This window comes from Quercus robur, chromosome 7, assembly GCF_932294415.1.
Source record: "Quercus robur chromosome 7, dhQueRobu3.1, whole genome shotgun sequence".
Lineage (NCBI taxonomy): Eukaryota > Viridiplantae > Streptophyta > Magnoliopsida > Fagales > Fagaceae > Quercus > Quercus robur.
The window spans coordinates 39,931,184-39,952,250 of NC_065540.1; the positions used below are offsets into that span (position 1 = coordinate 39,931,184).

The 21,067-nt window shown below is 37.1% G+C and overlaps 2 protein-coding genes across 5 annotated transcripts in view; both read right to left on the minus strand.

Moving 5' to 3' along the window:
* LOC126693412 (TGACG-sequence-specific DNA-binding protein TGA-2.1-like) overlaps nt 1–4,201 on the minus strand; it is a 38,690-nt gene extending 34,489 nt beyond the window's left edge. Inside the window, exons 1-4 of one of the 4 annotated variants that reach the window (XM_050389375.1) lie at nt 2,770–4,110; nt 1,926–2,000; nt 1,637–1,770; nt 1,283–1,360 (exon numbers count right to left, since the gene is read on the minus strand). In XM_050389375.1, coding sequence (XP_050245332.1) covers nt 1,283–1,360; nt 1,637–1,770; nt 1,926–1,983 — 270 coding nt within the window. In that variant the 5' untranslated portion in view covers nt 1,984–2,000; nt 2,770–4,110. Of the gene's footprint in view, nt 1–983; nt 1,181–1,282; nt 1,361–1,636 lie in introns of all 4 variants that reach the window. The other 3 variants (XR_007645350.1, XR_007645349.1, XM_050389374.1) reach the window with 3 other exon arrangements.
* A 9,928-nt stretch (nt 4,202–14,129) lies between these two features.
* LOC126691394 (uncharacterized) lies at nt 14,130–16,406 on the minus strand. Its single transcript, XM_050386441.1, has 2 exons — nt 15,075–16,406; nt 14,130–14,948 (listed from the first exon to the last, which is right to left on the minus strand). Exons 1-2 carry the CDS (start codon nt 16,404–16,406, stop codon nt 14,130–14,132), a joined length of 2,151 nt encoding a protein of 716 aa, XP_050242398.1.
* Between the last annotated feature and the right edge of the window lie 4,661 nt (nt 16,407–21,067).

Sequence of the window (21,067 nt, forward strand, 5' to 3'; positions counted from 1 at the left end):
GTAGTATGTCAAACTATTAGAGCAGGTGGTCCTATGTTTAAACTTTTGTTTTCTTGATTACAAAAGCCACAATTTTAACAGGGCTAAATTCTAATCATGCAACAATTTAAAAAATTGATAATGAAGGGAACCTTTTGTAAAACCTAAGGGCAACTAACATCACCTAGCAAAACCAGTTACTAGGCAATCCAGGGGCATTCACCCATGAAGGACTAAGGACAAAAATAGTTCAAAATCACAATAAAGAACAAATTAAAAAAAAATAAAAAAGTTCAAAATTCAATATAAAATCAGAAATAATAAATTCTGATTTAATTTGGTGCTCCTTGCATCAAAAGACACGCAATGACATTGAGCTACATGTTTAGAGAATTTCAATGTGAAAGAATTGGTCTTCCAACTTTGCGCCTTTGGAGCATACCCCAATTAGGTCAAAAAAAATATAAGTGGATCTACATGTGAAGTTGATTTCAATTAGGGAAGCCAGCAACCCGTTTTAAGATTTTTTTTTTTTTTTTTTTTTAGTGAAGCTGCAATGCAGGTATGAGTTCATCGAATGTAGTTTAGTAAAGAAACCTGAATGAGCTACAGAAACACCTTGGCATGTTTAAAACCCTTTAACGTGTCCATATCAAATTGTATGTTGAGCTTGCCTGAGGCTTATCATGCCATGCAACTGAGAATTTAAAATTTTTTTATCATAAACCTCAGTAACTTGCATATTTAAGCTACAACCATGTGGTTACATTTTTAAGGACCTTAACACAAAATGCTAAGAAATATGATTCTAAAGTTTTTAGAGATATTAATTCCGTGATTAATTTTCCTAATCCAAGCATACAATCCATAAAGAATCAAAAGAAAAAGAAGTTTAAATACCGTTTCCACTCATTAAATGGGATTAATATCCTGAGCTTAAGATGAATATGCCCTAAAAGAAAAAGTATTCATAGAAATATAAGAACAATGTCCTAAGGCCTCACATTGAAATGGAAAAAGGATAAAAGGAGTACTGCACATAATTGAGTATAACATTGTCAAATCTGCTGGCGGGCTCGCTGGAGCTCTTGCTCTAGTTGAGTTAGCTTTAGGCGGTTACTCTCAAGTTGTTTCACATATGGCTAAATTTTTTTTTTCCTCTTAGCTTTTTCTGGCTGCTTCACAATTTTGAGCAAGCTGGCTTAATGTCCACAAAATTTTGATTTGAAAATTTTAGAACATGTATTATTTAAATCATATTGATCTGAAATTATCTGAATATACATTGTTTAAATCATTTTACCTTTTGATCCCCTGATTTCTCTTTTGATTTATCACTGGAATCAGAAGCCACAACAGCAGCCAATTGACCCCTTTCATGCTGCACAAGGACAAGGAAAGCACAAACTAAAAGTCACTGCTAAAGAGCAGCCAAGCTTTGCAATTAAACAGAAGGTTCTTACATGCAATATTAGTATTACTTTCACATGGCAACACCAAAAGCAAAGATAGTTCTCATTACAGAATTTTCATACGGATATAATGAAAGGGCATATTACTTTTCAGCCTCAAACTTAGCTGCTTACTACGAGGTATTTATAGATGACATAATTCTAGAAAGCTGAATAAGATACAAAAACAATGAGAGAGACATCACCCTTTGATTCTTGTCATCTGTTGAGGTATCAGTCCTGAGGCTTGCTTCTGCCACTGTGGACTCTCCCCAGTTCTCATGATGGCCACCAGATGTAGAAACCAGATTCAGCTGTGCTTCTTTTGTAGTGATAGTGTCTGAGACCCCACTATAGCAGCAGATAGATTTATATCTGAAGATGCAAGTGACCAAATTCCACAATGCAGGAGAAAGGAGAAAAGACTTGGAAGTGCTTAGTATTGATTTTATTGAACTTGATGTAAGTAACTGTTAATGAAATTGAAATAATTACCCTTATTTAAAGTAGCAAATTGAACTTCTGTACTTAGGGCCTGGCTACTTGACTTCATCTGTTTGTATAGTGGATCTATAAGCCAATAAAGTTATCAAATAGGGAGAGAAGATGATTAAGAAACTTGTGAAATTCAACATAAGAAATATGCATCCTAATATTATATCATGTTATGTTATTATATATTTCACAAAAAAATCCCTTAAGAATCATAATTCAAACAATTACATGCATGCCCAAATTGCAATCCAAGCAACTTATAAACCATGGAACAGTATTTTCAGTGATTGTAATTCCTACACTTCCTGTAATTATGCTTTTTCAGGCTCATACTTCAGGGGAAGTCTAAGAAAAGATGAATAAGAAAAATTTATGCAGAAGGTCAAAATGAATCCTAAAGGAAATATTTCTGAGCTCAGGTGAAAATAGTTGCAAAGGAATTGATCCACAATAATCATCCTAAATTACCAGGCTATGAGGCCATAGGAATTTGTGGACATGATTATTGGGTTAAGTACATAGTTATGAGGAAAGCCACCAGGAAATTTATTTATATATATATATATATATATTATTATTATTATTATTATTTACAACATACAATATGGACATTTTAGGACAATAATTGAGTTTCTCATTCTACATGGCAAAGAAAGGAGGGATTGGAAACAACGCTTTCTACTCAAGAATTTAGTAGGGAATACTTGTTCTGCACTTATTAAAGTTAAAGAAAAATAAAAAAATGATGAATAGAAAAGAAATACTGTTTAAGTGGTAATTGAAAGAGCAACAACAAGATTAATCTAATCCGGTCAAAGGTTGAGTTCTGGCTACGTACTTATACTTAGGTCAACATCTATGTGTAATCCAAGTGATTGCTCAAAAGTTCGGAATTCTGAAATTCAGGAACCTATGGTGTTTACTTTTGTGCCACTGAAAATAACAAGATCATCAAAATCACCAGTAATAAACTGCCAAAAAGAAAAAAAAGAGCCATAAAAAGTATTTTAATCCATATTCATCAGGCAGGTACTAAAAGCTAAAAGTATTCTAAGAATACAACAATCCATCCACAAAAACACGCATCCATAAAGAGCCTATATACGTTCAAAGCATAATTGTACTTTCAAACACAATTTTCAGTTTCATAAAATCACCACAGTAAAGACAATTAGAATTGAATGATTACTGGTGACTGAAGTCATCAATCAACCAATTATTTGATCACAATTTTAACCTACTATTATACCCAAATTTTAAACTCAAATTAATTTGTAGAAGACAATTGTGAAAAGGAAATAATCTAGAAAGGAAAATGTACACCTACATAAATAGTGAGATGACACCTGAGCACTAGGATGATCTGATAAAACATTTTAACTAGGATAGTGAATTGAAATAATTGTGTTTGTAGACCAGGGAAATAGTCAAAGATAGCAATTGTTTTACTCTTTTTTACCTGTTCACATATAATCACACAAACATTAATTGAAACCCCCACACTTTCGCCCACATAACTGTTCTGATTAATTTGAAATAAAATATATGCCTAAACTATTAGAAAATATTCAGTCTGATATATGGAGAGCCATCCTTCACTGTTCTACTACCCATGAATCACCATCACCATGATAATCAAATTCACCACCATATCCCCCTCAAAATAAAACCCAAAAATCTTAAACCCCTTCACAAAACCAAACTAACCAGGAACTCCAAAGTCACAGACTGCAGTACAAGTATCTTCTCAAGCTAAGTCAAACTTCCACTTACTTCATCACCTCGTATTCCATACCACAAGAGCAAAGATGCAACATTTACCAAAAAAAAAATACAAGCTAAAACTAAAACCCAGATCCAAAAAACGAACCAAACAACAGAATCAACCTGTGAACCTTAAAATTCACAAAAACAACATAGTTGTCCGTACACCCCACAAACTAAAAGCCCAATGAAAGACCCTCTAAACCCACAAACTTTTGAGAGCCCACAATCGGAGCAGATAGGAGAAAGGAGAAAAGAAATTCAAGAGCTCAGTATTAATTCAATAGCTAGGAGTAGGACCTGGCTACTTGAATTCATGTGGTATATAAATCGTTCATGTTATTGTATATTTCCCAAAGTAACGCCTTAAGATTCATAATACATAGTATTACAAGTACATGAATGCATCACCTCTTGAGAGTTCCCGTGCTCATACAACGATTCCGTGAACCCTTCAAATTCAGAAACAAAGAAACACAGACTCAGAGAGAGAGAGAGAGAGAGAGGGAAGTCCCGACTAGTGTGTTTTGTTACCTATTAGCGAATAAAAAATTAATATTTCACCAAAAAAAAAATTTAATAAATAAAAGATTAATAAAAAATAATAAAAGTTCTTCTAAAGTGGCTAAATTAATTACTAAATAATACTGGCAAAAAAAAAATTATAAATAACTATAAAAATATTAAACATGTAAGACTATGCTAGAAAGTAGAAACTGAGGCCTTTAGTAGTTTAGATTGTCCATGTTTTTATTAAAAAAATTCTAATATATATTAACTGATTTTTTTTCTTTATTATGTTTTTTTATATAGAATTTTCTTTTTTTAATGTAGTCTAAGTTTTTTTTTTTTTGGATAGAAAACACGCTGAAACTATTATTATAACAACATCACAGTACAGATACATCTTGGATAAGAGCTTGCTGAATATAGCAAAGAATCTCTTCAATCCAAATTACATCATTGACAAGGTTTTGAGCTTGTCTTGCTAGAATATGGGCTGGCTTATTGCCAATCCTACGTACATGAGAGAAATGAACAACACCAATTTTAGCACCTAACTCATGAATGCCTTCCGTAATAGCATCAACAGAAGAGGGTGATAGTGTAAGTCGCTTGAGAGCAATGGAGATTATCAAGGAATCACCTTCCAATACAACATCTCACAGCCCCAAATGCCTTGCCAGCAACAGACCAACCTCATAGGCCTTAGCTTCAACTTCGAGTGACCCCAATGGAGCTTTAATTTTTCTGCATAAAGCTGCCTTCAATTTGCCTTCAACATCTCTTATCACAACACCAATCCCAGCTTGCTTCTTTGATGAAAAAAGAGCCCCATCTACATTGATTTTAAATAAACCCGCTGAAGGAGAAACCAGGCCGAGAGCAGAGGCTATTGTTATGCATTAGGTATGTGTTGAACCGGTTCTGATGTAGCTTGAAAACATGAATCCGTAGCAAACCAGTACTCCTGAAGGTAATGTGCTGACCAAAGAGCCATGGCCGGACCTGTTTTGCCTTCTCCACCATGAAGGATTTCATTTGTGTTACTCCAAAGTGCCCAAGCTGTTGTGACAACCTATGAACATTTTTCCTCACCTGACTCATTAGTCATCATAACAAGCCAGAACAGATCCATAAAAGAGCCAAGATGAACATCCAAATGCAGTAGTTGTAATTTTGAAGCAGCCCAAGTTTCTTGTGCTTTCGAACAGCCCCAAAAAATGTGTCCATTCGTCTTAGCTTCTTCATGACAGCAAACACACATATCTTCTGCAATCACATTATGCCTCCTTAACTTGACTTTGGTCGGTAAAGTGTCACGACAAGCATGCCAACAAAAGTGTCGCGCCTTATGGGGAATGGGCAAAGACCAAATTTTCTTCCAAAACTTCCTCAATAAACTACCATCAGAAGTAGTTCCATAGGTTGCAGGTGTAAACAAATTAACCGCTAATTTATAAGCACTCCTAACAGTGAAATTTCCAGTAGAAGTTTCAGCCCAAACCAGTTTATCCGCTGGTAGAGTAACACTCAAAGGAATACTCTTAGTCAGGTCGGCTTCATGAGGAATAAAGAGGTTGTCAAGCACTTCAGTTTTCCACCTTGCTGTTTCTAAGTCAATCAAATCAGCAACATTCATATCAGCACTCAAAAACATCCTTGGAGAAAGTACTTTATGAGATGATACCCCTGGTAGCTACTTATCTTGCCAAATCTTGATATTTGCTCCATTACCAACTCTCCATTGCATGCCTTCAATGACTAAGCTTTGGGCAGAAATTAAACTCCTCCATGTATAAGAAGGGTTGTGTCCAATCGAAGCATGAACAAAATCAGTTGTTGGAAGATATTTAGCTTTAAGTACCCTATAAACAAGAGACTCACCCCCCATTTGAAGATGCCAACCTTGCTTTGTGAGCAAAGCCATATTAAACAACTTTAAATTCTTAAAACCCAATCCTCCATTACATTTAGGCTCACACATTTTTTGCCAACTAAGCCATGCGATCTTCCTTTCCTCCTTTTTTTGGCCCTACCAAAAATTCCTAATCATCCCCATCATTTCCTCACAAAGCGAATCCGGAAGTTTGAAACAACTTATAGTGTAAGTCAGAATTACTTGAGCCACGGCTTTGATCAAAACTTCTTTTCCCGCCTTGGACAACAATTTTTCTTTCCAACCTGCCAACACTTTCCCCAATTTCTCCTTGATGGCATTGAAGGTAAGTCTTTTATTTTTCCCCACCAAAGAAGGTAAGCCAAGATACTTCTCATGTTGCTTAATTATTTGGGCACCAAACCGATTTTTTATCTCCTCTTGAACATCCCTTGAAGTGTTAATACTGAAGAACAAAGATGTTTTTGCACGGTTTAAACATTGACTGGAAGCTTTCTCGTACAAAGCAAGTAATCGTTGTAGTTCATCACACTCCTTTAACGTTGCCTTGCAAAAAATCAAGCTATCATCTGCAAAAAACAAATGAGACAATCTAGGACCACCACTACAAATTTTAACACCCTCCATTTGACCCCTATTCACTGATGATTGAATCAAAGCAGACAAACCTTCTACACATAAAAGGAAGAGGTAAGGTGACAAAGGGTCTTCTTGACGGATTCCCCTAGATGGAGTAATATGTCCTCTCGGAGTCCCATTAATTTTAATTGAATAGGTAACCGTAGAAACACATCTCATGATCAAATCCCTAATCCGGTTAGCAAAACCCATTTTCTCCATAACTTTTTCCAGCCAAACCCACTCTACCCTATCATAAGTCTTACCCATGTCTAATTTAAGAGCCATTTCCCCAACCTTGCCCCTTTTTTTTTGGCTAATATGATGCATAATTTCAAAAGCCACCAACACATTATCAGTAATCAATCTCCCATGGACAAAAGCACTCTGTGTATCACTAATAATCGAAGGTAAAAAACTTTTTCAACCTATTTGCAATAGCTTTAGAAGCAATTTTATAAACAACATTGCATAAGCTAATAGGCCTATAATCCGTTATCTTCTTTGGCTCTTTAATTTTTGGGACAAGAGTAATGTGAGTTTCATTAAAATTGGGTGGAGAAATACCAAAATTCAGAAAATCAAGTACCATTTTGGTGACCACCACGCCACAAGTGCTCCAAAAGTGTTGAAAAAACAGAGGAGGCATCCCATCAGGACCTGGTGCCTTAAGTGGATACATTTGTTCAAAGCTACATTCACTTCACTCTCCACAAAAGGCCAAACCAGCCATTCATTCATTGCATGAGTCGCCTTAGGTTGCACAGCCAAGAGCAAATCTAAAAAATCCACCGAATTACTAGTAGAGAAAAGATCCCCGAAGTACCCAATTGCTATCTCCTCCATTTTATCCTCTTCAATCTACCATACCCCATCATTATCTAGAAAACCCTCCATTAAATTCTTTCTATGTCTAGTTGAAGCCTTGGCATGAAAGAAAGCTGTATTCCTATCACCATTTCGGAACCAATCAATCCTTGATTGTTGTCTCCACATGTCACCCTCTTTATCCAACCAACAATTCAGTTCAATTCAAGTATGTCTCAATGCTTCCACTACTTCCGTGGATGTGGGCTGCATCTCTAACCATTCTAATTTAGTTTGAATCTCCCTAATAATTCTTCCCACATGGCCAAATTCCGTAGCATTCCAGGAAGACAAGTCAACTTTGCACCTTTCCAAACAATTGTGAAGAACCCAATCCGATTCTATCAATTGACCATTTTCCCATGCATCCTTTACAACCTTTTCACATCTCAAGTATTTCAACCACATTGACTCAAACCTAAAAAAAAATTTGTGTCTCCTTTTCTTCCATTGCTGAAACAAATGAAGTGATAGTGGAGAATGATCCAAAACCGAAGAGGATAAATGGTGAAGCTTAGCTGTTGGATAAAGAGACCTCCACTCCAATGTAGCCAAAGCCCTATCCAATCTTTCCCGTATTTGAACCCCACTAGTTGTTTGATATAGCCAAGTGAATTTAGATCCAATGAAACCCAAATCACACAATCCACAATTATCAATAGTAGATACAAAGTCTGCCATCTATTTTCTTGGATGAATACTTTCACCTTCCTTCTCCGAGAGACCCATAATCTCATTAAAATCACCAATGACCAGCCATGGTAAAGAAGACGACCTTTTTAAATGCTTCAATTTTGCCCAAGATTCATGCCTTTTAGCCGTATCCGGATGACCATAGAAACCCATAAAATGCCACGATCCAACTTCCCCACCATTCACCCATGCATCAATATGATTTTGAGAAAAAGTCTTAATATCTACCTTCAACTCTTCTTTCCACAACAATATAAGACCACCACTACTTCCAATACTAGGAACAACAAACAATTTTTTATTTTACATTTCTCCTTAATCAAATCCAGCCAATCTTTTTTCAACTTTGTCTCCATAAGAAAGACAATAATGGGCTCTTCTTTATTCACTACCTTTGCCAAGGCATTAACTATTCGGAGGTTCCCAAGCCCCGACAGTTCCAACTTAAAAAACTCATTGTGCTCGGCGGGGTTGCTGAGCAACCTCCACCGTTGGAGTAGTATGACATACCTCAATCTTTTTCCTCTTTTCCCCTTCAACAAAATGATCTTCCTTTCCACCTAAATCAGCACTTTTTCTCTTCTCACCAATGTCAAGACCTGCTACTGCCTTGTCTGCAGAAGTTTCTTTTTTAACAGCAATACGTTTCCATGTTTTTTTGGAGCGTGGGATATCTGTGAAGAGTTACCTGAATATACCTGATTTGTATTCCCAGTAGTCAACGATTCTCCCTGTATGAATTTCCTAGCTCTTCCACGTGAGGTCTTTTTTTCTTTAGGATTAGAAGTTTGGCCAACATTAAATTCCTTAATCCAGATTGCCTCCAAAGAGTCCCCATCATATCTAATTACCTTCTTATTTAAACCTTGACCTGTTGTTGACACGTTAATGCAAGGCTTAGCATGAGAAAAAATAGGAGCAGCGTCCACATTGTATTTGACATCCACCTTATTTAATTCTTGATTTTCAATTGACACATTAATGTGTGACTTGGCATGAGAAAAATAGGGACATCGACTGAAATGGCATCAGGATTATCGGTTTTCAATTTTGAGAGGTTTGGAGAGGAGTCAATCTCACGATCTAATGTTTGTAACTGCCTCTCAAAATCCAAAACCGCCCTTGCATCATCCTTCCCCATCTGCAGCGATCCAAATAGCTTCAAGGAGGAAGAAACGTGTTCATCATCATCCATAGACCCCTCCACACAATGAGGCACCAAGCTATTCTCATTTGTAGCACGTGAATCAAAAGAGGTGATAGTGTTTTCAAAGCCTTCATTCAATCCTAAAACACCGGCATCTGAAGCGTTCATTACACCAGCAAAACCATCTGTAGCACCACTATTCACATGTTCATATCCTTTAACTGCAACAAAAGACTTTTTTGCCAGATTGTAAAGAGTATTAGTCAGAGTACCCTTACTACGCAGCCAAAGAGAACATTCTTTATCATCATAAGACACAGACCCACACCAGCAACAAATATTCGGCAATCTCTCATACATAAAAGCATCCCACCCTTCATCCTTATCCCAATAGATCTTCCTTCCCCTACATAAAGGTTTTGAGACATCAACAACCACTTTCACTCACATGAAATTCGGCCCCAACATTTCACCCAAATCTTTTGGTTTGATCACAGGTCCAATAGTCTCTCTAATACTAAAAGCGGTTTCAACAGTTTGGAGGGGAAAATGCAGATTATGAATTTGCACCCAAAAGGCTGTTGATTTAAAACCCAATGTGTGAATAGGAGCATAACTGTCAAATTTTTCAAAGACAACAAGATGCCTGTCAAAAGCCCACGGTTCACCTTGAATAACTCTTTCCGCATCAACTTCCAATTCAAAAGCAAACAACAGAATGTTTTCACCACCCACAGTAACATTGAATCCTCCTTTTGTGCACCATAAAGGTCTGAATGTTTTTGCAACAGCCTCTATATTTAATGATCTACGGGTGAAAAATTTCCCTGCCAGTATAAAATCTCTCTTCCTCCTATCAATTCTCAGTGCAACCTGGTTTTCTTCAGATTCTGACAAAGATAACTTCTTCCAGCGAGTTGATAAATCCTCCATTTAGGCGAGGTTGACAAAGAGACAAATATAACAAACACGGCTTGAAATAAGACAAAGAAAGCAAAGTACAAACTAACACAATTTGAAAATAAAGAAACTGATAGTAACAGACACGGCTTGAAGTAAAAAGAAAGAAAGCAAAATAGAAAATGACACACTAAGAAGCAAAAAACAAATCTCCAAGCAGAAAATTATACTTGAGAACCCACCATCCTTCTCACAGAGAAGGGAAACCATATACTACAAGGAAGAGAAGCATAACTGCCACAGAGAAGCCAAACTGCTCTTTCTTGAGAACTTTTTCCGTTAATGTAGTCTAAGTTGGTTGCTGAAATTTTAGTCTTACAGATTTTATTTAATTTTTTAAGAAAACTATTCTACGTCTTACAAACCCAATTTTTAATCAATCAAAAAAAAAAAAAAAAAAAAAACCAACCAATTTCATTTTATGTTAGCATGGTTAATCGATCTGCTGTTGTTGTACTTGACTTAAATATCATGAATTAGTTTAAAAATTCTCTTAACAACACTTTTTTGGCATACCAGTCAACCCACCTTTAATACTCTTTTCTTTTACTCTTTTGTAAAGCATTCGCCTATTGTTAGGGCAGTGAGCAATATATTGCTCAGTATTCAAGTAATTCCTCATCAGTCTTGTTGTTCCTTTCTTATCTCTTTTTTCCTTTTATTCCTTTTTCAGGTTTTTTTTTTTTTTTTTTCCCCGAAAGGATAGTGGAACAATTTCTCAGTACCTATTCTAGAAAGTGAATCAAGGCTTGCGTCCATACCCTTGAGACTGATGTTCAAGAAAGGTTGGGATGCCTGTTAAAGATAAATCATCATTGATTCTTTGTCAAAATGGCCAATCAAGAATTGGATACCTTTCCTTTCTGATGCTTAAGTTAAAGGCATTTACACTGCATATAATAACACCTAATTGCTTGTTATCCATCACCCTTTTGATTCATACTTAATTACACTTAAAATCGGATCACGGTGCTCTGCGATTGTTGGCTACAATCTCTCTGTTGGAACCTGCTAAATTTCTTTGTTATACACTTCTTTGTTTTGTATAGGTGTAGGTAAGTACTGGAGACTTTTCCTTCTGGTGTTACTCCTAAATTTTACTAAGGTAATGCTTCTTTGATTTGCACATTGGTTTCACAATTTGATTACTTTTCTATTTATTTTATTTTTGTTATTATTTTGTTCTTTAGTTATTATTTTCTATTAGTTATTAGTTTACAGAAAGAACGTGAAGAGAGATTTTTCCAAAAAAAGCTATATAAAATTAAGAAGTGTGAGAATGCAAGTACAAGCTCAAAAAAAAATTAAATATTCAACCTCTTGCGGGTAATGATGGCAACGGATAACTCCACCCATAAATGCAACACTATTTTTATAGATTAATGTTTAGTATAGATGAGTTTATATCAAAGCGGGGTTAACCCAATTTAATATGGTTAATAAATAGGTCAATTTCATGTTGACCTCTTTAACTTGTAATCAAACCCAAAATTACGAGGCTCATAATTTGTGTCAAGACAAGTAACCCATATAAATGCATGACATTTTTGTCCATCATAAGTATGAATTTTTACTAGTTATACTGTTTTTTTTTGGGTAAACCATGAGTTAACATTAAAACTAAGAATTCACAAGTCTGTTACAATGCATATTAGCCTTGTCAAAAGCTAAAATAGCCTCCACCACAGGAGGTGGGTTACAAAAAACAACAAAACTATACAAAGACTACGCTCCTACTTTAGCCAATGCATCAGCGCATTGGTTTGCTTCACAAAAAGCATGGATCACGCGCTTGTTTGGGAACTCCTTCAAAAGGTTCCTGCAATCAGTTAAGAGTGGTTCTATTAATAAATTTTTAGATTCATTGTTCATTAGGATAACAACACTCAAAGCATCAAGTTCAATTATTAGTTGTTGAATTCCCATTTCCTTGGCTAGCAACAAGCCATCTCTAAGCGCCCACAACTCAGCCAAGGCGCTATTAGTGTAGCCGAGCCCTCTTGCGAAACCTTTCAGCCAAACCCCATCATGGTCTCATATCAAACCCCCTCCTCCTGCTCTTTCTAGATTCCTCATAGCTGAACCATCAGTATTGAGCTTCATCCAACCCCTCGGTGGCTTCTCCCATCCCATAGGAACAATGGTTTTCAGTTGTTTGGTCTTAGTTACAAGCCCAATTGAGAAGAACTCAATACTGCCCTGAATGCATTTTCTCCAAACCTGTGGATCCACAGTTCCTGCCTTGAACAAAAAGTTGTTTTTGTGAGTCCACAAACACCACAGTCCCATTGGAAACAGCACCTTCCAAGGAATACCTTTAATAGTGGCATTCATCCCATCATTACAATTGACTTCCATCCAAGCTTTAAAAGGAAGAGTGAATGAATTTCTGGTGCAATGGGGAACTTGCAGTTGCATCCGGAACTGGTGGGCAACCTCACAGCCTCTGAATAAGTTTTCTTTGGTTCCATAATGTTTATTACACAATTTGCACAATGGATCAAGGATTAAACCTCTTGAACCCAACACATGAGTCGTGGGTAAACTATCATGGAGATATAGCCATATAAGGAATTGAATCTTTAGGAGTGTTTCAGACTTCCAAACCCATTTAAATGACAAAGTATCCAGGTTCAGGGGGTTTAATCCCCTTGCAATGAGGTAGGCTGCTTGAATGGAGAATGAACCATTTTTGGAATAGGCCCACATGAGACTATCATAAGCTTGAGGTACGTAAGAGAAGGGTGTGGCCTTAATGGTGTTAAGCACACTTGCTGGGAGCTCAAAAGAGATGCTTGAAGGCTTCCAAGCATGGTTCTCATCATAACATTGTCTGATCGTCAACTCTTCTTCTCCTCGGGTTAGGGGGCCTTCAATAAGCCCCTCAATCTCCCATTAGGCAACCAAAAATCCATCCACATATTTATAGAATCACCATTTCTAACTGTCCATCTCAAACCTTTCACATAAATTGGCCCTCCCTTTTTGCAAGCTACCCAAACCCAAGAGCATGGCAATTTTCTTCCTTCTTCAGTCACTTTGTTGGGACAGAGGTATTTGGCTGACAGCATGTTTGCCCAAGGCTTCCCTTCCTCATGAGCAAGTCTTCAACAAAGTTTGGCTAGAATGGCTTCATTCCTATGCTTCATTAAATAAAGCCCCAAACCTCCCAAATCTTTGGGAAGTGTAACAATACTCCACCTAACTATATGCATTCTCCTTCTTTCCTCAATTGACCCCCAAATGAAATCCCTCATCATTTTATCAATGGAATCACACACTTTAGCTAGGAGGTTGTGGCATTGCATGTAATACTCTGCAATGGGGGTAGCAGCAAATTTGGCAAGCACAAGTCTTCCTGGTCTTGACAGCAATCTAGATTTCCACCCAGCTAGCCTATTTTGGACCTTATCAAGAATAAAGTTGAAAGCATTACCAACTCTGCCTTTGTGAATGATAGGGAAACCAAGATATCTACCAAGGTTATTGGTAGCAAGGATCCCTAGTCTTCTACACATAGTCCTTTTCCTCCTAATAGTGACATTGGGAGAAAAGAAGATTCTAGACTTACAATAATTTACCTTCTGTCTAGCCAAGTTACAAAAGTTGTTAAGAACTTCCATAATGGCATTGCAATTCTTGGTATTAGCTTTGGCAAAGAGCATAATGTCATCAGCAAAGAAAACATGGGAGAAGCTAGGCCCTCTTCTAGAAGCTCTAACCATATCCCACTTCTTTTCTTCACACATTTTGGTTATTTGAGCCCCAAGAAATTCCATGCATAAAAGGAATAGATAGGGTGAAATGGGATCACCTTGTCTAATTCCTCTTGATGGACAAAAGGGTTGAGTTTGCTTCCATTGAAGAGAAGGGATGTTGATGTTGTAGACACACAGCTTAGGATTAGCTTAATAATGTTCACAGGAAACCCAAAGTGAATGAGCACCATCCTAATGAAACTCCACTCTAAACAATCATAGGCTTTCTCCAAGTCTATCTTCACCACCATATACCCATCTTTACCTCTCCTTTTCCCAAGGGAGTAAATAAGTTCTTGAGCAATAATAACATTATCTGCTCCTCTTCTCCCTTCTAGAAAAGCAGCTTGCATAGGAGAAATAAGTCTAGGCAGCAGGGGTCTAATTCTTTGAACAAGGATTTTAGAGACAATTTTATAGATAGTGTTACATAAGCTTATAGGTCTGTATTGGCTAACTGTTTCAAGTCCCAATTGCTTAGGGATCAAAGCAATAAGAGTTTGGTTGAGGTAATCAGGGATTTTTTGGTTTGCAAAAATTTGCTTCACTTCACTTCGCACTGAATCCTTAGCCACAAGCCAGAACCTCTGATAAAAACCAGCATGCATCCCATCACTTCCCAGGGCTTTGTATGGCTTCATGGATCTGAGGGCATCCCAAATTTCTTTATCAAAAGGCATCAAACCCACAGAATTGGCTTCATCTACCTCTAGCCTCATGCACCACTCTGAATCCCATCTTTGGACCAAAGGGCAAGCAGTTTGGTTAGTCTGGTATAGCTTTACAAAACTGTTGGTAAAAACTTCTTGGAATTGCTACACATTATGAATCCACACCCCCTCATCATTCAAAATGCTGGTAATTTTGTTCTTACTCCTTCTAGCCAAGGTAGTCAAATGAAAATAGGAAGTGTTTCTCTCCCCAAAAATGGTCCAATTGACTCTAGATTTCATTGCCCACAGTTCCTCTTCAAGCTGTAAAATCTCATTGTATTCTCCAGATAATTGCTCTTGGAGATTGATTAGGAAGCTATTAGGATTATTAGCAATAGCTCTCTGGGCACCCAGCAACCTTGCCATGATCTGTCTCTTCCTCGCAAATATATTTCCAAAAATTTCTTTATTCCAAGTTTGGGCCTTGTGAGTGAATCTAGTGATAGCTCCAACTAGATTATCTTCCATACCAGCCCAAGATTGCCTGAAAATGGCTGGAAAGTCATTGTGACTCAACCACATAGGTTGGAATCTAAAGGGACGATTGGAGGTATTAGTCAGATTAGGGCACAGATTAAGCAAGAGAGGGTAGTGGTCAGAGTTAACTCTAGACAGATGAGTAACATTTGCTTCAGGGAAATAAGATTTCCAGTCAGGGTTAGCCCAAACTCTATCAAGTCTACATTGGATGAGACCCCCCAATTCTCTCTTATAAGTCCAAGTAAATTTAGGCCCTGAGAACCCCAAATCCATCATTTGACACTCATTAATACAATCTAGAATAGCTCTCACTCTTCTTTGGAAGATAGGATTACCCCCAGCCTTTTCTCCTTCAATAATAACCTCATTAAAGTCTCCCATAAGAGCCCAAGGGAGATCATGCAAAGTGGCTATCAATTTAAGATTTTCCCATAACATGCATCTTTCTATAAACTTAGGACTAGCATAAATGGCACTAATAATCCAACTAAGAGATTGAGATCTTACCCAAATAATGGCATGGATCTCCTGTTCAGTTGAAGCCAGGACCTCCACATGTACCAAGTCAGTCCTCCAAAGTAGCCAAATGCCCCCAGCAAAGCCAATAGTATCTACTACCACCGAGCCATCAAAAGGCAGAGACTCAATCATCTCCACAGCCCTAGCACCACTCATTCTAGTCTCTGTGATCACCATTAGCATTGGAGCATGCCACTCCACCAAGTCCATCACTATCTTTCTGAATTGGGGTTTCATAGCACCCCTACAATTCCAAATCAGGATATTCATTATCTTGAATGGGGTTTTTGTAGAATCCAAATGCACCAAGGAAGAATAATCCTCAGTGTCTCTCAATCTCCATGCACCCATCACCTCTGCCTTCCTCACCAAACTCTCTCGGAACAGAGTGATCGAGTGGTGAACTATCCCCATCTCCCCTATTGACATTTTGGTGAGAATGGTGCCTTTGATCTTGGCTTCTGCAAGTTGGATCATCTTTACCCTGTGCAAATTCCCCTTCATAGAGCATTCCACAAGCTTGTCTTGAAGAATCTTCCTCACTGTAATCACAGGTTCCATCCATTCCTTTTTTGCCTCGGTCAGTGATTTTTCCAAGATTTGCACACTTGAACTTATCACTGACGAGTTTTAGTTTGTTGGTGGAGGGGCTTGAACTGCTGGTCTGTCCGTAGCAAACCTTCACCACGGATTCAGGGTTAGCTCCCATGCTTTGTTCATCAAAGGAAGGTAACCCACCTCTCTACTCTCCTCCGTCAAAGAAAACATATTTTTCCAAGCTAGCATTAGCTCCAAGTCGAACCACCCCCAAATCTCCGTTGGGTCCTATCTTATCCATTTGATCGTCTCGTCTCCAATTGGTACGATTTTGCCCTTGTAAAACAACACCCACTTCTGTGCTCTCTCCATAGTTGTTGAAACTAAAGGTGTTAGACTCCCTTTCTTTACCCGTTATATTTGGTCTTGCTTCAGACCTAGCTACTTTTGAAAAAGAGCTTTGGTCCAGCCCAACATCCTTCGATGGGCCTACACTAGCCCCAAACACAAACATACCCTTTTCCTTACCCAGGCCCATAACACTTTTTTGATTTCCAACGGTAACTTTGGCCTTTTGTTTGGGGTTGGCATGAGCTTCATTCCTATTTGTACCTTTTCCATCAACTGTCTTGTTATGATAAGACAAGGTGCTCTTGGACTCTTCCCTATGTGACCTGTCAACTTGGATATGTGGCGCCTTTCTTTTCCCCGCCGCCCTATCTACTTCCCCTGCTCTATGCAAGGTCTTTTCTTAAGGCATTTGGGAAGACTCATCAGTTTGGCTCCCACTAGAGCCATTTAGCTTGTCTCAGGCCTTGTTCATTGGCTTACGTCAAGTCATTATCATCCAATCCCCCTATTCATCCTGTTGGCTGGTAGGAGCTTTCTCCACCTCTGGTGTTACAGCTGCACCTCTCTGTTCCTCATGGCTTCCATTACTATACTCCTCCCGAACACCCTTACTATTCCCACAGACTAAGAATGGACACACTTCCCTATTATGCCCAATTATTCCACACTCGAAGCAGAGAGTACCAATACCTTCATACTGGATGCTCTGTTTGAGCCTTCCCAAGTAAATGGATTTAACAAGAGGCTTGTCAAGGTTGACTTGTACACACAAACGGGCAAAACGCCCTCTAGCCCTGTTGTCAGTGTTAGCATCTATGCGCAGAACAGGACCAATAGCTCTCCCTATCTTTAACAGTGCATTATGCTTATAGAACTCAATAGGTAATTCTAGTAACCTAATCCACATTGCAACTAAAGAAAGCTTTGCTGAAGATGCTTGGAATTCAGGCTCCCACTGCCTAATGGCAAGGAAGTGCTGCCCTATAAACCAAGGGCCTCCCTTTAGAATGTTATCAACATCCTCACTAAGTTCAAATTTGATTAGAAAAAAATCAATTCCCAGATCAATGCAATCCATTCCTCCCCTTGGATTCCACATACTCCGAATCTTAGAGACAAGAAAAGAGTAACCCACCTTCCTCCCAAACGGTTTAATGATAAGGGCTTGATACCAAGGTGCTCTCATACAGGTTTTATAATCTTTGGAGAAGCACACAATGAGACTGCCATCTTGTGCGTGCTCATCTTCATTATCTGATTCAACATCTTCTTGCATGGCACTAGCAAAGCCAAAGGCTTTCTCAAATGCCCCAGGAATTGATCCCACCAACCTATCTCTGTAACTTCCTACCTTAGCATGTAAATTGTCTTCCTTATCCACTGTTGACTGATGGCTATCCTTGAATTTCTTGGTGCTGCAGACTAGATTATCTGTTTCCTCATCAGAACGTTTCAAGCTTTCTCTCTCCATAAAGTGATTATAAGCTCCTCTACACTTAATAGTTATACTGTTAATCCTTCATTAAACCCTTAAGTTCCTCACCTTTTTTAAAAAAATTGCAAAATAAAGGAAAAAACTATCATGTTCATTGTATTTTGGAACTTATTTGTTTCTAATTGTTAATACTTAGCCCAAATTTGACCCAACCCATAACACATGGCCCATAAATCATCCACATGGGTTATTTATCCACAGGCTATTTGATAAGCAGATTTAAATTCGAGTTTAAATTTAAATTGGTCTAAGTATGAGTTGCCAAGATCAATTGTGGAGTAATATATGATGGATTGAGTGATTATAAGACCACTCATCTTGATAGTATGTTTATTCAATTTGTATTTAAATACTATTACAACAATTAAAGAGGAAAAAAAAGGGACCAACAGAGAAATTATGAGAACAAAAACGAACATACAATTCCTAAGTAATCTCTCAAGCAAACCATTTCTTTCTAGGGACACCATCAAGGGTACCTTGGAACTTGGAGTGTGAGAATCTCAGAAGAAACTTTGGTAGCCTCTCCAATGACAAAAAGGTGCTCCAAGAACTATAGAGATCATGTGGAGGAGTTTGTAAAGCAAGGACGAGAAAGATCTGGGAAATGAGCAATAGGTTCTATTAAGGTATGCAAATATATGGCCCAGCTAATATCTTCAATATTGATATCAGAGATATGGATGCTCGTTTTCCCTTTTGGATTAATAAACCCAAGATCTTTGTTGCTTTTAAAAAATCCAATATGCATGAATTTTTAGAGGCATGTTATGGCATGAAATTGAATGATTAAATCATATGAATATGTTTCTAATGATGATAATAGCATGCTTTTTAAAATATGGCAGCGAGTTATAGCATGTAAAGAGAAATACAAAACCTAGTTTTGAAAATTGGTAAAAAAAATAATAATAATAATAAAAAAAACAAAAAATTGCATACCAATTTTGACTCACTAAAACTCATTTTCTGTCAATTATTTTCATGATTTGATAGTATATTTTACAAGCTTCAAACCGGTTTAATTTGGACTTAAAATGAGTAAGTTATGGTCTTTTAAAGATTAGTGTCAAATTAGGGTTGAAGGTTGAAGATTATGAACAGTGTTCATCAAATCCCACTCTTAACTTGAGGTGTAAATGTTCGACCCAACCCGCAAACACGACACAAACCCGACAGGGATTTTTTCGAGTTAGAGTTAGGCCTTAGTAGGTTTGGGTCATAAACAGGTCAACCCAAAAGCGACATGATAAGAAACGTGTCATAAGCAGATCTACCTGCAATAAACACGTTTGACACGCCAATTTATGTGTCAACCCAAAATGACTCATTTAACACAACCCGTTTAATTTGTATAACAAATAAATATTCATTTTATTTTAGATTTTTCAAATACCTTTTATATCCAACCTCTATTTTAAATTTAAAAAGAAAAGTGAGTAATTACAAAAAATTACAAGGAATATAATTGGAAATTGAAACTTTACAAACCCTAGATCTCTAAACCCTGTAAACCCTAAATCTCTAAACCTTCTTATAATTGGTTTGCACTAGAGATTGGCTGTATGGAGAGAGAGGTAATCTTATTTGTTTCATTAGTTATTATTACTCTTACATTATTATTATTTAGTTCTTGTAAAATTGTTGAGGCATGATCATATTTTGTAACTACTAATACTTATATATTTTTTTTTTTTGGCATAGAACTTGCACAAATAAAATTAGATGAACTTGTGGGAGATGTTATGAATTTGGACATTAACAAAGAATCTACGGATGATAATTGTAGTTATAGTTATGATTAGTCTACTGTTTGCTCCAACTCTTTCAATATTGATACTTAGCATTTGGTGAGTTCTGAGGATATTATATTTTTGTTGAACTATGTTATTTTGAATTTGGATTGAAGTGTATGAACTCTTTTTGAAGTGTAAATAACTTATTTCTAGATGGATATTATATTTTTGTTGAACTATATTATTTTTTGAATGTGGGTTGAAGACTTGAAGTGTATGCACTACTTTTGGGATGTAAAAAAAAAAAAAAAAATTTATTTCTAGATGGATATTATATTTAATATTATATAGGTTGAAAAGATGGGTTGTGTTACATTCGTGTCAACCCAACACTACCCATTTATTAAGCGTGTTAAGTGAGTTAGGTCAGGTCAACCTGCCTTATTAACAGGTCGGGTTACGATTGAAGGATCATGACACGATTATTAAATGGGTCAGGTTAGGGTTGAGCCATTTAGTCGAATACTCCTACCTCGACATGACACGAACCAGACATGCTAACCCGAATTGACATCCTTACTAAAGGGGAAAGCATGGGATCCACTCTAGTGGCTTAGGGCATATTTTGCCAGATAGCATAATTTTTGGAAATATTTAGGAAAAAAGTATCGGGTCAAACTTATTTAGTTATGTAACATTTTTTTGGAACTTGAGTGTAACATATTTTTGGAACTCAAGTTTGTCAAACTCGAGTTCCAAGCATTATGGCAATCTAATCAAACATAATGCTTGGAACTCGAGTTTAGTTCCACTTGAAACTCGAGTTTCAAGTTGACAAACTTGAGTCCAAAAAAGTGCTACATAACTAAATAAGTTTGGTCAGATGCTATTTAGCAAATATTTCCTAAAAGTATGTTATTTAGCAAATATTTTCAGTGGCTTAGTGCCAAGGAAAGTATATTGCTTGAACCATGACAAAGAAAAGACCACTTTTGTGGTGGTCTAGCTAGTAAGAATGGCTTATAAGAGCATTCACAACAAGGTTGCTAAAAAATATAGCTTTTAGCAACTCAAAATACTACTTTATATATTTTAACACCTAC

What these genes read in the sequence shown, in the direction of transcription:
- LOC126691394 (XM_050386441.1), bottom strand. Translation starts at nt 16,406, where the DNA reads ATGGAACCTGTGATTACAGTGAGGAAGATTCTTCAAGACAAGCTTGTG. An exon ending in TGTGGGCAATGAAATCTAGA is followed by an intron (nt 14,949 to 15,074) that starts GTCAATTGGACC and finishes CATAATGTGTAG; the next exon opens with CAATTCCAAGAAGTTTTTAC.